A 17,443-nucleotide genomic window follows, 5' to 3' on the forward strand; every position below is an offset into this window, starting at 1 on the left:
GAGGGTTATGAGCGGCGGATAGGTAGCAGGAATGTATATGTAATCTAATTACATCAGTAACTTAGGCTTACAGAGAACAGGTGATGTTTAAAGAAGACAACAGCAGGAATACACCAAACTGCCTGGGTCCCAGATAAACAAACATTATGGTGCCAGGTGGGATTTGGATCAGGGTCTAGGAATTTTGTAAATTTCCTTCCCAGCCTCGAGCTGGTTATCTGGCGTAAGGTCTACAGAGCTTGAGGGAGAAACAAAGCATGCTTCAAGGAGTCTGATTTACTCCTAGGCCTGATTTACTGCCGGGGCCCTCGGAGTTATTAGCAGGTCCTGCCTATTGACCCCATTACCAATGTTCCAGCCAAGTCTTACAGTTCCTCTCCCAGGCCCCAGATTGCACAGGACTACAGTCCCCGATACCACTCAAAGCGGCCCCCTACACCGGTTCAATTCCCAGTTAAGGCACATGCCTGGGTTGCAGGCCAGGTCCCCAGCAGGGAGTGCTCAAGAGGCAATTACACATTGATGTATCCCTCCCTTTCTTCCTCCCTTCCCCTCTAAAAATAAATAAACAAAAAAAATTTTTTTTAAAAAAGCGATGAAATACTGCCCTGGCCTGTGTGGCTCAGTCGGTTGGGCATCATTTCACTGGCAGGTTTGGTCCCCAGTTGGGGCACATGCAATAGATGTTTCTCTCTCACATCAATGTTTTTCTCCCTCTGTTCTCCCTCCATTCCCCTCTCTCCAGAATCAATAAAAGAAAAAAAGATGAAATACTGCCATTTGCAACAACATGGCTGGATCTTGAGAATATTATGCTAAGTGAAATAAGCCAGACAGAACAGGACAAGAATGGTTTGATTTCACTCATATGTGGAATATAAAACAAAAAGCAACAAATGAACAAACAAAACAAACATGCAAACAAACAAAACAGCAAACTCATAGATACAAAACAACAGACTGGTGGTTACCAGAGGGGAGGGAGTTTGGGGAAAAACTAAGAGGGTAAAGGGGATCAAATACATGGTGATGGAGAGAGACTAGACTTCAAATCGTGAGCACACAATGGCATATATATATATGTTGTATTATAAAGTTGTACACCTGAAATTTATATAATGTTATAACCAATGTTACTCCAATTCCACTTAAAACTTTTAAAGAGTAAACATTAGTATGTGAAAACAAAGAAAAAAATAATTAATGCCAGAAAATTTACCAAATTTTATGCAAAACATAAATCTACAGATCAAACTTGCTCAATGAATTAAACTCTTGAAAGACAGAGAAAATCTTAAAAGCATCAAAAGAAACAGATTCATCAAGTACAAGGGAACAACAATGTTAACTGCTAACTTCTCATCAGAAACCATGGGGACCAAAAATCAACAGAATAACATATTCAAAGTACTAACAGACAAAAACTGCAAACTAAGAATTTCATATCCAACAAAACTATCTTTAGAAAATGAAGATGAATATAGAGATTCCCAAAGGCTGAGAATTCATTGCTGGTGGACCTGCTATTACATATCTTAAAAAAGTCCTTCAGTCATCAATGATGTATAATATACTTCAAAGTTGCTAAGGCTAGATCTTAAATGTTCTCACCACAGAAAAGAAATAATAGCTCTGGCCAGGTAGCTCAGTTGGTTAGAGCACTGTCCTAATAAACCAAGACTGCAGGTTCGATCTCTGTTCAGGGGATATACAACATCAACCAATGAATGCATAAATAAGTAGAACAACAAATTGTTTTCTCTCTCTCTCTGCCCCCTCCTTTCCTCTCTCTAAAATCAGTAAATAAAATTTTTTTTTAAAAAAAATAATAATTATGTGATATGGCAGATGTGTAAGCTAATGCTATGATGGCAATCTTATCGCAATGTATAAATGTATCAAGTCAACACATTGTACACTTTAAAATTACACAATGTTATGTCAATTACATTTCAATTTTAAAAAAAAGAAATACTTCAGGCTGAAAGGAAATGACAGCAGATAACGAACAATAACAAGAAGAAAGGAACAGCACCAGTGAAAGTAATTACTTAAGTAACTTTAAAACACTGTATAAATATATTTTCTCTTTTCTTAAATAATTTAAGACAACTGCATAAAACAATTACATAATTGTATTGTAGGCTTAAAACATAAAAAGATGTAATATATTTCACAATAACCACAAAAAAGACAGAGGAGGAAACAAAGCTATGTTAGAAGAAAGTTGTTATAATTCTTAAGAATTAGGTCACTACTAACCTAAAGTAGATTATGATAAATTAAGACACATACTGTAATCCCAAGAGCAACCACTAAAAAAAGAACTCAAAAACTATAGTTAAACACCAAATGAAGGAAATAAAAAGGTCCACTAGAAAAATACCTTTTTAACACAAAATAAGAGAGGAACAAAAAAAGATAGCAAAATGGCAGGTGTAATCCACAATATCAATAATTACATTAAACAGACATGGATTGAGTAACATCAGTGAAAACACTAGCAAATATTGTCAGGATCAATTTTTCAGAACTCTAAAAGTTTACTAAAGGCTTAGAGCAATTCAGAGAGTGTTTACTCAAGAGAAGCAGCGGAATCTCAGCAAGAACAGCAGGATTTGCATGTTTTAACTTGCCCTATTCCCATTCACCTCTCTGCACTCTGCACTAGCCTTGAAAACCAACAGCTTTACAACCACAGTGAAAATCAGAAATCTGGCAGTTACTGAAGGGGACAGAACAGAATTGGAATGTCAAAGCCCCATTTCCCAGAGAACATTCATTTGAACTATCTGGTGGTTCCCCGGAAGGCCCCACTTTATTTGGCCTGACTCCTTAGCAAAGATGGAGCAATTTATTGTTTATGGGCCATTAAGGAAATCTCTGTCCAATTACTGGCTGTCCACTAAGCTAACTGAACAGAGACATCAGTGCCCCCACATGACAATGAATATAAACTTTACCAAATTAGTTCAAAGAAGTCACTAAACAACAATGAACAGCAACAACAAACAACCCTGGGGAGGTGGGAATATTTTATTTCCAGAGTTGCCACATTGTATCATTTTTAATGAGCCGTTTTCAATAACAAAAAAAAGTGGAAAAGAACAATAAATTATAGCCTTTACACAGGAGGGGGAAAAAAGCAGTCAATAGAAACTGTTCCTGAGGAAGCCCAGACTTAAGACAAAGATGTTCAGGTCAATTGTTTTAAACACGTTCACAGAACTAAGAGAAATCGCATGTGAGAAACTAAAGGACAGTATGAAAACAATGTCCCACCAAAAAGAGTATCAATAAAAAGACAGAAATTATTTTTAAAAAAACCAAATAGAAATTCTGAGATTGAAAAGTACAATAACTGAATTTTAGAATTCACTAAATGAGCTCTCATCAGATTTGAGCAAACTTGAAGACGGGTCAATTGAGATTACCCAGTCTGAGAAACAGAAAAAGAATGAAGGAAAATAAACAGAGCGCCCGGACAGGTGTGGCTCAGTTGGTTGGGCATTGTCCTGCAAACAGAAAGGTCACAGGTTCAATTCCTGGTCAGGGCACATGCCTGGGTTGCAGGTTCTGTCCCTGGATGGGGCACGTACATGAGGCAGCCAAACAATGTTTCCGTCACACACTGATGTATCTCTCCCTCTCTTTCTCCCTCCCTTCCATGCTCTCTAAAAATAAGTTAATTTTTTAAAAAAGAAAAATAAACAGAGCTTCAAACACCTGTGGGACACACCAAGCATACCATCATGAACGTAATGGGAGTCCCAAAAGGAGAGGAGAGAAAGGAGTGGAAAGAGTACCTGAAGAAATAATAAGGTATAGTGGATGAAATGAATAGGGGCACAGAGGTCTTCAGGGCAGTGGATACAATCTGCACGGTACTATAATGATGGGTACGTGCCATCACACATTTGTCCAAATCCACAGAATGTACAGTGGAACCTAATTTTCAAACTTAGTTCATTCCAGAAGGCTGTTCAAAAAGTGATTTGTCTGAAAACCAAATCATTTTTTCCCAGGTATCAGCATGAAAGGTTGTCAGATAGAGAACCAAAGTTTTGTTTGACAACTGAGACATTTTTTCAGTGAACTTAGTCAAGAACCGAATTATTTGAGATGGGAAATGTTCCAGAACCCAGGTATGACAGTACACCAAATGAATCCTAGTGTAAACTATAGACTTTGAGTGATTGCAATGTAGGTTCATCAACTGTAACAACGTACCCAGTGGGGAAGGGGTGTTTCGCTAATGGGGGAGGCTATGTGTATGTGGGCAGGAGCAATATGTGAAATCTCTGTACCTTCTACTCATGCTGTGAATCTAAAACTTCTCTAAAAAACAGTCTTCAGAGGCCCACTCCAAGACACACCATCATTAAAACAGCAAATATCAAAGACAAACAGACTCCTAAAGGCAGCAACGGAGAAAGAAATAGTAACATATAAGGGAGCCCCAATACAGCCAGCAGCTGACTTCTCAACAGAAACACTTCAAGCCAGAAGGGAATGGCAAGAAATATTCCAAGTCATGAAAAGCAAAGGCCTGCAACCAAGGCTGCTCTACCCAGCAAGGCTCTCAATTAAAATAGCAGGGGAAATAAGGAGTTTCCCAGACAAAAGAAGGCTAAAAGAATACATCTCCACCACACCAGCACTGCAAAATATGCTAAAGAGACTGCTTTAAGATGAAGAAAAAGAGTCTATGAATACCCAGGTTCTTTCACAGTTGCCAATACTTGATATTACCAATATTTTATATACTCATTAATCGGATTGTGACAATGATATTATGGTAATTGTTCCTTTATTATTTGTTGAAACTAAACCTGTTTTAGTATATTTCTTGCCTATTTCTATCATTTTTTAAAACAAGCTTTAAATGACTTTTTGGTATTCTTTATCCATTTATTGATTAAAGATTTGTAGAATTTTTTCCCTAAAAAAAAAAACCTTTAACCATTTTTTAGATGTGTTGCAAATACTTCTCTATTCTATTCCTTGTCCTTTAACTTTTTATATGTATGTTACTATACAGTTAAATGTTTAATATAGTCATATTGTCAATATTTACTATATAGCTTCTGGGTTTGAATATTTTACTTCAGGTCATGAAAAATATTAGTTCTATTTTCTTCTAAAACTTCTTAGATTCTACATATTGATTTTTATCTCACCTGAATATTTCTTGTATAATGTGTGAAACAGGGCTCTATATTTGCTTAATTTCAAGTAATAGTGGTCCATCCATCTTATTTGTTGAATAAGCCTTATTTTACCCATTGATTTGAAATATCAACTTAATCATATATTGTTAGAGAGATATATACGTTTGACTCTAGAATGCTCATTGTATTTCACTGATCTACTTGATTATTTCTGTGCTGGTGTCATGTTGGTTTAATTGCTGAGACTTTATAATGGTTTTAAATTTTTCTATTATTTTATAATTAACTTTGACATTTAAAAAAATAAATAAAATCAATCTGCATTTAAGAAAGAAAGAGAGAGAAAGAGAGATGGAACTCCTACCTTTTGCAACATGTATCGAACTGGAGAATATTAGGCTAAGTGAAATAAGCCAGTTGATAAAAGACAAATACCATATGATCTCACCTATAAGTAGACTCTATTCAACAAAATAAACTAACAAACAAAATAAACCACAGCCACGGAAACGTGAAGCAGACTGAAAGTGATCAGAGGGGATGGGGGAGGAGGACAATGGTGGAAAGAAGGGGAAGGGACTAAATAAAGAACATGTATGAATGACCCATGGCCATGGACAACAGAGTGGGAATTGACTGTGGGAGCAGGGAGTCGGGGTGGGATGGGTGGAGGGGAGTAAAGGGGTAAAAACTGAGACAACTGTAATAGAATAAATATGATTTATAAATTAAAAATTAAAAATAATTAAAAACTAAAAAAATAAAAAGTCTTTAAAAAACATTTTCAAATATAAAACATTTTAAATAAAAACATGAACTGTGAAAGCCTAGAAGCAAAATGAATTCCCCAAAAATGAAAAATTCAAAGACATCCATACCTAGAAATATCATAGTCAAACAGTCAAAAAAAAAGAACAAAGAATTGTGAAAGCAGCAAGAGAGAGGTACCATCACATAAAGGAGATCCTCAGTAACATCAGAAACCATGGAGGCCAGAAGGTAGTGGGATGACACATTCAAAGTGCTGAAAGAAAAAGAAAACTGTCAACCAAGAAATCTATATTCAGCAAAACTATCTTTAAGAATAAAGGATAACAGCTCTGACTAACGTGGCTCAGTTGATGGGCGTCATCCTACAAACCAAAAGGTCGCTGGCTCAATTCCCAGTCAGGGCACATGCCTGGGTTGTGGGTTTGGTGCCCCTGTCAGGGCACCTGTAAGAGGCAACCGAGTGATGTTTCTCTCTCACATGGATGTTTCTCTCTCTTTCTCCCTCCCTTCTCCTCTTTCTAAAAATAAATAAATAAAATTAAAAAAAAAAAAAGAATAACAAGGGCGGCTGTTTAAAAATAAAATGAAAATAATTGTTGGCTAGGATACAGGGAACTTGCTTGTGGGAATGTAAAGTGCTGCAGCCACTATGGAAAACAGCTTGGGAGTGCCTCAAAAAGTTAAAAAATATAATTACCAAATGATCCTGCATTCTTATGTATATACACAAAAAAATTGAAAACAGGGACTGAGATACTTGTACACCAATGTTCACTGTAGCATATTCACAACAGTCAAAAGGTAGAAGCAACTCAAGTGTCCATCAACAGATGAATGCATAAAATGTGGTATATGCATACAGTGGAATATTATTCAGTGGTAAAAAGGAATGAATTTCTGATACATGCTATACAATATGGATAAACCTTGCAGACGTTAGCTAAGTGAAATAAGCTAGACAAAAAAGGACAAACATTGTATAATTTCACTTATATGAAATATCTATCATAGGCAAATTCACAGAGACAAAAAGTAAATTAGCAGTTACCGGGGACTGGGAGTAGAGGAAAATGGGGAGTTAATGCTTAACAGCCACAGAGTTTGTGTTTAAGTGATGAAAAGTCTTAGAAATAGCCCCAGCCAGTGTGGCTCAGTGGACTGAGTGCCAGCCTATGAACCAAAAGGTTGCCAGTTCAATTCCCAATCAGGGCACATGTCTTGGTTGCGGGCCAGGTCCCTGCCTGGGGGCGTGTGAGGGGCAGCCAAACAATGTGTCTCCCGCACATTGCTGTTTCTCTCCCTCTCTTTCGCCCTCCCTTCTCCTCTCTCTAAAGTAAATAAATAAAATCTAAAAAAAAAAAAGTTTTAGAAATAAATAGTGGTGATGGCTGCTACAACACTGAAGTAATTAATACCAATGAATTACACTTACCACATTTTTTTTTTACCACAGTTTTAGAAACTAATATGTAATATACCAAAAGCCATTGACTATACACTTTAAATGGGTGAATTGTTTGGTGTGTGAATTATATATCAATAAAGCTATTTTTATTTTTTAAAAGATTTTATTTATTTATTTTTAGACAGAGGGGAAGAGAGGGACAAAGAAGGAGAGAAACATAAATGTGTGGTTACCTCTCACATGTCCCCTACTTGGGGACCTGGCCCGCAACCCAGGCATGTGCCCTGACTGGGAATTGAACCGGTGACCCTTTGGCTCATAGGTCAATGCTCAATCCATTGAGCCACACCACCCAGAGCAACATAAAGCTATTTTTAAAAAATACTTTTAGAAAGAAGAAATAAAGCTACTACTTAATATGCAAAAAATAAAAGAATTCATTACTAACAGACCTGCCATATAAGAAACACTAAAGGAAGTCCTGAGTCTGAAATAAAAGGACACTAGACAGTAACTCAAACCCACATGAAGAAACAAAGAGCACTAGTAAAAGTCACTTCATAAGTAAATACACCTTTATTGGATAAAATATAAAAGACAGTATAAATGTATTTTCTGTCTGTAACTTTTTCTCCTGATTTAAAAGAAAACTGCATAAAGCAATAATTATAAATATGTATTAACGGACACAAAAGGTATAAATATGTAATTTATGACAATAATAGCAGAGTAGAGCAGGAAGGGTTGGAGCTATAAAGAAATAAAGTTTTTGTTTAGCATTGAAACTTAGTATTAATCTGAATTAGATTGCTTTAAGTTAAAATGTAACCCAATGACAACCATTTAGGAAAAAAAACTTCAAAAAACAGTAAAAGAAATAACAAAGGGGAAAAAAGAAAAAACAAGGGAATTCAAGTGGTACACTAAGAAATAGACATTTTACACAAAAGAAGGCAAAAATGGAGGGGCAGAGAAATAAAAAAGGCATCAGACAAATAACAAGATGGCAGGCAAATAGCCTACCTTTAGTAAATTACATTAAACACCAATGGGTTAAGCACTCCTGTTGAAAGGCAGAAATTGGCAGAATGGATAAAAAGAGAGAGAGAGAAACAGGATCTAACTATATGCGGCCAAAAGAGACACATTTACATTCAAAGACACAAACAGGCAGAAAATGTGAAGTTAGCAAATGATATGTAACAGGCAAACAGCAATGACATGAGAGCTGGAGTAGCTACACTAGTATCAGACAAAACAGAATTGAAAACAAAAAAAAATGTTACTAAAGACAAAGAAGACATTTTATAATGATAAAAGAATCAATATATCAATGCACCAAGAAATACAACTATAAATATGTATGCACCTTAGCAAAAAAGCCACAAAATACATGAAACAAAAGCTGACAGAACTGAATGGAGAAACAGACAATTCAACATCAATTGAAGATGTCAAATTCCACCATCAACAGCTGATAAAACAAATAAGCAGAAAATCATAAAGGAAATAAAAACCTAAACACTATTGACCAACATGACCTGTCATCTATAATCTGACATCCACCCAAACAACAGCAAAATGCACATAGTTCTCTAGCACACGTTAGATTATAAAACAAAGTTTCAACATATTTAAAAGAACTAAAATTAGCCCTGACCAGTGTAAATCGGTTGGGAGTTGTCCTGCAAAGTCAAAGGTCGCTGATTCGACTCCCAGTCAGAGAACAGGCCTGGGTTTTGAGTTCGGTCCCTGGGTGGGGAATATGCAAGAGGCAACCCATTGATGTTTCTCTCTCACATAAATGTTTCTCTCCCTTTTTCTCCCTGCCTTCCTCTATCTCTAAAAATAAATAAATAAAAAATATTTTTTAAAAAAGAACTAAAATTAAATAAAGTACATTTTCCAACCACAAAAGAATTAAATTGAAAATCAATAAAATAAAGAAATTAGGAAATCCACAGTATTTAGAAATTAAATACTTCTAAATAACTCATGGGTCAAAGAAGAAATAACAAAAGAAAATAAATATTTTAAGGTGAATGAGACAAAAATACAACATATCAGAGTTTATGAGGTGCAGCTAAACAGTGTTTATAGGAAAACTTACAGCTTTAAACAGTTACATTAAAAAAAAGAAAAAACACCTACAATAGCCTAACCTATCACCTTAAGAAACTAATAAAGAAGAGCCAACTAAATCTAAAGCAAGCAGAAGGAAGTAAGTAATAAAACTTCAACTGGAAATCAATGAAACAAAAAACTGAAAAACAACAGAAAAAAATAATTAAACCAAATGTTAACAAATATTAAGCTAGACTAAATGATGAAAAAAGAGATATCACTACCCACCCTATAGAAACATAAAAGATTGTAAGTGAATACTATAAGCAACTTTATGCCAACAAATTAGATAAGTGACACAAAATGGACAAATTCCCAGAATGACACAAATTACCAAAGCTGACTCAAGAAGAAGTAAAAAGGCTTAATACACCTATAACAAGTTTAAAAAATTGAATTAGTAAAAAAATAAACATAAAAATAAATAACCCAGAAACCTCTTCATACAAAGAAAAGCCCAGGCCCAAATGACCTACCTCATTGGTGAATTCTACCAAACATTTAAGTAGAGCATAATACCAATTCTTTAAAACTCTTCCGGCAACTCATTTTATGAGAACAGCATTACCCTGATACCAAAACCAGACAAAGAAACCACAAGAAAAATATTCTCAACAAAATATTAGCAAACCAAATCAAGCAATACAAGATTGGTTTAATATCCAAAGATTAATTAATGGCATATATCCTATTACTAGAATAAAAGACAAAACCACACAATCACCTTAGTAGACAGAGAAAAAGCACTTGAAAAAATCCAGTCCCATCATGACTTTGAAAAAGCAAAGAAACTCTCAACAAAATAGGACCAGAAGCGAACATCCTCAATTTGATAAAAGAGATCTATAAACATCATACTTAATGGTGAAAAACTTAATGCTATTTCCCTATGATCAAAAATAAGGCAAGGATGTTGGTGTTCACCATTTGTATATAACAGTGCAATCAGGCAAGAAAAAGAAATAAAAAGCACTCAAAATGGGAATAAAGATGTAAAACTGTTTTTATTCACAGACAACATCATTCTATATATAGAAAATCCTAAGAAATACACAAAAATCTTTCTAAGTTCAGCAAGGTCACAAGAAATAAGGCCAATATAGAAAAACCAACTGTATATCCACATACTAGCAATGAACACTCCAAAAATTAAATTTAGAATAAATTCTATTTACAATAGCATCAGAAAGAATAAAATGCTTAGGAATAAATTTAACTAAAGAAATGCAAGAGTTGTACAGTGAAAACTGCAAAACAAGTTGAAAGAAAATACAGATCTAAATAAATGGGAAGATAGTTCATGTTCATAGAAAGGAAGACACAAAATTGTTAGATGGTATTTGGGTCCAAATCGATCTACAGATTCAACATAATCCCTATCAATATCCCAACAAGTATTTCTGCAGAAACTGGTGAGCCAATCCTAAAATTCATATGGAAAAGCAAAAGACCCAGAATAGCTAAAACAATTTTATAAAAACAACAACAAAGGTGGAAGACTCACATTTCCCACATACAAAAAAACCTTACCCCATAGTATACACAAAAAAAATCAACTTAAATGGCTGGCTCACAGACCTAAATATAAGAACTAAAACTAAAAATCTCCTAGAAGAGAATTATCTTTGTTAGCCAAGATTAGGCAAAGATTTCTTAGATACCAAAAACGTGATCCACAGGAGAAAAGCTGATCAACTTAATTTCATCAAAATTAAAAGGCTGCTCTTCAAAGGTCACTATTAATTTTTTTTAAAAAAGACACAAACTGGCAGAAAATATTTGCATCATCATATATGTGATTAAGAACCAATGGCCAGAAATACATTAACTTACAGCTCAACACTAAGAAGAGGTAAACAACCCAGCTTTTCGTCACCTTGAGCTTAACCTCCCTGTTTCTCTTGATTTCCCCTTTCCAGTTAAAAGACCGTTTGTTATCCTTGACCGAAGTCAGGGGTTAAACTTGTCAAATCTGCTTCTTTTTCATCACCCACCAGGATTCCCACAGCCATTCACCCCTAAGCACCTATTTCTGCTCTCTGAGTGCTGGCTTCCGAGATAACCGCCCGACTGAAGCTATCCTTTGCTCTGTGATCTTTTTCAATCTGAGTCAAGTCAGAGGCCTCCTGTGCCAAACCACCCTAGCGCGTTCAGGCCACTCGCCCTTCCTCTCTCATTCCGGTTACTGCTCCAGTAATCCTTCCTTCCCAAGTTGTTCACCGACTCCACCTGGCCCATTTTCTCTGCCCCTTTAAAGTCGTCTTTCCTAACTGGAACTTTGGGAGTCCCACTTGCCCGAGTGAGAATTCCACTGTACGTGCACCTACCAGCTGTGAGCCCTGGGACCTGTCCCTTAACCTCTCTGAGCGAGCCTCCCTTTCCTTCTCTGTAACGGTGGTGACAACCCCCGCTTTCTGGGGTGACTTGCAGACACGAGCGGGCGACAACACCTGGCCCATTTCAGCCATTCGGTTAACACTGGCAGCGCCCCTAACGCCTTCCCCTCCTGGCCCTACTGCCTGCTCCGGGGTCGTCCTCCCCGAAGTTTAACCACCTAATGTCCCCAACTTCTCAAACAGAGCCAAGTGCCTCGGTAGGGGGAAGGAAGAGGTTGCACCTTTTGATCCAGCTCCAGGCGGTAGGGCACGGGCTGAATCCTGCGGCGCGGCCGCAAGCCGCCACGGGGCTGGGGCCCGGAGCCGGGCAGCACGAAGGTGGGCACCCCCAGCGCCCCGGAGAAGCTGAAACCCCATACGAAGATGCGGTCGACGCGAGCCGCGCGCTGGCCCACGTACTGGAACACAGGCGCATCCGCCTCGGCCTCCGCCGCCTCGCGCCGGCTCCGCGAGCGCCCCGCCGCAGTCCAGTGCCCTCGCCATGGTCCCAGCCCCGGCCCGCTTAGCCAGCGCCCCAGCCGAGCCCCCGGCGCCAACGTCGCCTGTCCCATTCTCTGCCTCGCGCCTCAGCGGCTCCTGGGCGCCGCCATCTTGCGTGACCCTTGACCCCACTACCAGCGGAAAAGCCTGCGACCAGGTTTACTACTGGCTGAAGGCAAAGGTGCTGAGGGCAGCCGAGGTCCCAGGCTGGCAGGAGGGCGGGGCAGAGCCAGGTATTCGAACCTAAGGGAGCGGACCTTGGAGAGCCAGTCGTGGCCCTGCTCGCCTAGTGCGCGATCTTTGTCCGAGCTCAATCAGGTGGCCTGAACTCATTTCCCTTCCCGCACAAAGCGCGTTTGCTGAGCATTTCCTCTGGCGAGCGCTTTCATTTTGTTGCAAGACTCTTCACTTCTTAGCAATCAGCAGAGGTAGAACTTCAGGTGTGGCGCACTCTGTGCAACTCCAGTGTAGTGCTCTCCCCTACCCTCTTTTACTCCCTTTGCCACTGTCTCCCGTCATTTCTTACCTAGTTGCAGCTGTTCCTGCTCCCGTGAGGATCAAGCCACTCAATCCGTGCTCCAGCCACAGTGAGATGAGATAGAATGTAGCTCTTACTATTATCATTCGCTGCCCAAAAGCCTGCAACGATTCCCTGCTGTTTTCAGTACATCCTCCCCCGAAGTCACCTTGACCCCTCAACCTGTCCTCCAATTGGCTGAGGTGGTTCTACTTGTAATTTTTGAAGCCCAGTGCTGTTTCAGGCCTCCCTGCTTTGCCCACTGCCTCCTCTCCCTGCAAATGTCTGTCAAACTCCTCATTTTCTAAGTTTCAACTCCAGAAGGCAGGAACTTCAGTTTATTCAGATGATCCTCAACAATTTTGTACTAGGTTTTAACATGCCACCAGGAACAAGGGAGGACTCCCTTAGGAATGAATGACTCCGGAGTGTAGGGACCTGGGTTCCAGTCCTGACTCTGCTACTGACTTGCTACATGGTATTGGGAAACTGTCTCCCTTCTCTGGATCTCACCTCCAAAATAAGGAGGTAAAAAAAATTAATACACAAAATGAATTTTTTTTTTCATAAATGAGGTGTTTGGACTTCACGGCCTGGAGGATCTTGCAACAGATTATGATCCAGGACAGCCTTCCCAAATCCTAGTCCCAAATGCTGAGGGCAAACTATTTCCTCCTTCCCTTGCTTCTATTTTTTCCCCTCATTCTCCTTACATTGCTTGATCCCTACAACTAATCCAGTTTAAATATACTCCCAAGACCAGTTACTTTGTTGTTCTGGAATGTGCCTTGTAGTCAGTCTGTGAAACGTGTTTTTACTGTTCCACGGAGAAATGTGGTTGATGTTTTACCATTCTGTGGGGCTGTTTTACAAAGGGTGATGAGGGAAAACTGATTGATAAAATGTGGTAGCCATGAAACTGCTCCTCGAAGGCTTTCAACTACAGGGAATATAATTAGCCAAATTTATGAGATCAACCGTCTGCTAGGCTATGAACTCTATCATCTGTTTACACTGAGGCCATGCTTCCTTTAGACTGCTCGCAGAGACTCAGCAAGTGAAGCAGGAAAACACACTCAGGCAGACCTGTTCCTGAGAATGAAGGGCTCCTCTGATGGTCAGCTTTGGCTGGAAAACTCCCCAGTGGCCTTACCAAGCCTTCCCTAGACTATACTGCACTCTACAACACTTTTACCCAGCTCCCCTTTCCCTCTGTCACTGAGGGTCAGACTTGCATCAAAGCCTGACAGAGCTCACACCTTTCCCAGGCTCCGCCCAACCTCCATTTTTTCTTACAGAGTATTTCCCCTACTAAAATCCTTGCCCATTTAATTCTGTCGTGTTACAGTTAGTTGTCAGAGGATACAACTAACATATAAGGAGCCAAGGCATGAAAAAATGAAAGTGTGAGCCATTAGATATCCTGGGAAGAGTGTTCTTAGACAAGGGGCACAGCAAGGAGAAAGGCCCAGAGGTGAGAGACTGCTTGGGTGCCTGTGCTGCTAAAGGACCCAAGGAGCTTAAGCTGATCCAAAACAGTTCTGCACAACTCTTAGGTTGTTTTTAGCAGATGATGATACCCACCAAAAACTTCTCCTTGGTCATGGTGGACTAAGCCCCACAACTTCATTACTTGGTTATAATAAAAGCAAGTCTCAAGCCAAATTTTGTCACATAGACATTTACTTTAAAACATTCATTAGAAAGTAAGGATCACGTGATCTGTAGACATGTAAGTTTAGGAAATTTCTAGCTCTCTGTCCTTTTAGATGTACCTACTGGCCCTGTGCATGAAAGACTTTCTCAAAGCAGATAGAACATTACAGAAACAGAGTTGTGTTTCCCTTTTAAGAGCAGTTGGCATTATAGTTGACTGTCCATCTCTAAGAGTGAAGGCCTCACTGCATCCTCATATCTTGTTCATGTAAGGGAGAGAATAGCATAACAATCTTGTCTATCAGGTCTTGTCTAGCACTAATTTCACAAATGAAAGCCTATTTTTCACATCCTCCCATGCCAATTATGTCAGTTATCAATTTATTGCCTGTCAGCTCCAAATCCATTCTCTATTTCCTCTTTGAAAAAATAAATATGGGGCCCTTTAAATATTTTTTCCTGGAGAAACATAGTAAGGGAAAGAGGTCATCATCCCTCGGTCCCGGTGCTTGAAGAGCGTCTCCAGCACCCAGCTCCTGCAACAGTTGGTGGCTAGCAACACAGAGCAGCCAACAGCTTCCTCCGGCAGCCCCCTGGTGCAACGTCACATCACAGCAGAGTACCTCCTATGAGGTACCTCCCCATGAAAGACTTTCCTTGGCCCACTGCAAAATTGCTGTGAAGTGCCCAAGCGCACGGTACTACAGTGACCCCTACCATCCCTGAGCCATGGTTATGCCCTCTCCAACCTTCCTCTGTCTTTAGCTTCTACTTGGGCCCCTGGTAGGTTGGATGATGCCTACGTACATTGGGGAGAGAAGTTTCCTTTGCTCAGTCTCCCAACTTAAATGCTAATCTCTTCCAGAAACATCTTCACAGAAACACTCAGAAGTAATGCTTAACCACCTATCTGGGCATCCATCCTATGGCCCAATTGAGTTGGCACATAAAATTAACCAACTCAATTATTAATACAGTTATGAGATATTTATGTATGAAATACATGTACAATTTTCAACTGTTTTTTCATTATTATCCCTTTTTATACGTTTATGGTCTCCCTGATTTTTTGGTTTTAAATATCTGTTTCTTTACAAACTGGTAATGATAATAGATGGTAGGCTTTTTCTTTCTTTTTCTAATATATATTTTATTGATTACGCTTTTACAGTTTTCCCATTTTTTCTCTCCTTTATTACCCACCACCCTGCACCGCCCCTCCAGAAGGTAGGCTTTTAAAATATCTTTACTCGTCAGAATTTAAAAATTTATAATCCTATGTGGGTCTCTTGAATTTCTAAAACATTTTACTTTTAAGAGATATCCAAAATACAGAACCTCTGGTTTGAGATTTGGGGGACAAAAGGTGCCGAGAGGAACTCTGCAATGTGAGCCGTGGCCACTGGATGGCGATGCTTGCCTATCAATTGTGGTTCCTGTTACCCGAGAAACTGAAGGGAAGAGCTAAAAACCGGTTTCTTCCTATGAAGAGCTTAAGTTATAGTCACAACTACGCTTTCCTGTTTTACTATCAAAAACTTGGCAGTTTTATACTCGTATACTGGCTGTATGCTGGCAATTACAGTACTTGCGTTTTTGTCCAATCTGTTACTTGGAAAAGATGGCCCTACAGCAGTATCAGCTACTGGAATGTATTAAAATGTCTGCTGTTACCCAAGCTAAATTTTCCCACCATCTATAATATTATCCTCAGATGTTCTAATTTCTTTGTTAATTTGGAGTAGCTGAAATTCTCTAATTTTGGAAGGAGCAAACTTAGTCTAATACATTTTCATTTTTATTAACTTCCAATTATACAATTAATGTGTGATTTTTACCTTTGTAAAAAAAAAACTAATAAAACTATATATGAAATGTTAATGGAAAAAATACAATTAAAAAGTCTTTAAAAAACACTATATATGGATAAGGCCAAGGAGCTCCACATATATCTGGTGCCACAGAAAAAAAATTTTTTTTTTTATGTTCGTGTGTTTAAAGAATTGGAATGTATCTTATTCTGCAACTTAGTCTTTTCACAACAACACTATATTGAAGATAATTTTATAATAATTTTTAGGCATACCCCATTATTTTTCACTCTTGCATGTTAGTATGAATAAACTAGTACACCTTATTTAACCATTCTTCACTTGGAGGACATTTGAGTGGTTTCCATTTTCTTGCCATTGCAAGGAACATTCTTGTACAAGTTTCCTTTTGCAACTGAGTGAAAGTATCTCCTAGATAGATGCTGATTAACAGAACTGCTGGGTCACAGAAAATGCTTATGTTAAAAAACCTTAATATATGTGTTTAATTTGTTCTACAAGTTGTGTTTCAACAGTATATGAGTGGATTCATTTTTTCCATATACCCAACTCCTGATACAAATTTCTTAAATGTTTGTCAACTGGGTACTTAAGCATATCTCATTTTTATTTACTTCGTATTTCTGTAATCTCTAGAAAGGTTGAACATCTATGGTAGCTGGCATTTCAGGTTTCTACCACGGAGAATAGTTTGTTTATTCATATCCTTGGCCACATTTCTATGGGTTGTTTGTCTAATTTGTGGAAGTAATTTATATGTATATTCTGCATAGAAACACTTATGTGTTGAAATATGTTATTCTATCTTAAGTATAGTGTCTTTGACCTACAAAATTTTATTTTGATGTAGTCAGTTTTATTAATTTTATTCATTAGAGCTTTTGGTTTAGACTTTTTATCCAAGATACAAATATATTCTATAATAGCTGTAAAACACTTAACCTAATACTTTTTAAAAAATTATATTTTATTGATTTGGCTATTACAATTGTCCCAAATTTTCCCCCTTTACCCGTCTCCAACCAGCACCCCCAACTCCATCAAGCAGTTCCTCTACCATTGTTCATGTCCATGTGTCATGTGTATAAGTT

General features: G+C 38.3%; 1 protein-coding gene across 2 annotated transcripts in view; it reads right to left on the reverse strand.

Moving 5' to 3' along the window:
* RCC1L (RCC1 like) overlaps positions 1-12,458 on the reverse strand; it is a 42,458-nt gene extending 30,000 nt beyond the window's left edge. Inside the window, exon 1 of one of the 2 annotated variants that reach the window (XM_054589700.1) lies at positions 12,089-12,458. In XM_054589700.1, coding sequence (XP_054445675.1) covers positions 12,089-12,418 — 330 coding nt within the window. In that variant the 5' untranslated portion in view covers positions 12,419-12,458. Of the gene's footprint in view, positions 1-6,119; positions 6,153-12,088 lie in introns of those variants that run through there. The other variant, XM_054589701.1, reaches the window with a different exon arrangement.
* Positions 12,459-17,443: the final 4,985 nt, after the last annotated feature.

This window comes from Pteronotus mesoamericanus, unplaced genomic scaffold (genome assembly GCF_021234165.1).
Source record: "Pteronotus mesoamericanus isolate MK-2021 breed Mesoamerican mustached bat unplaced genomic scaffold, CSHL_Meso_final scaffold_167, whole genome shotgun sequence".
Taxonomy (NCBI): Eukaryota; Metazoa; Chordata; class Mammalia; order Chiroptera; family Mormoopidae; genus Pteronotus; species Pteronotus mesoamericanus.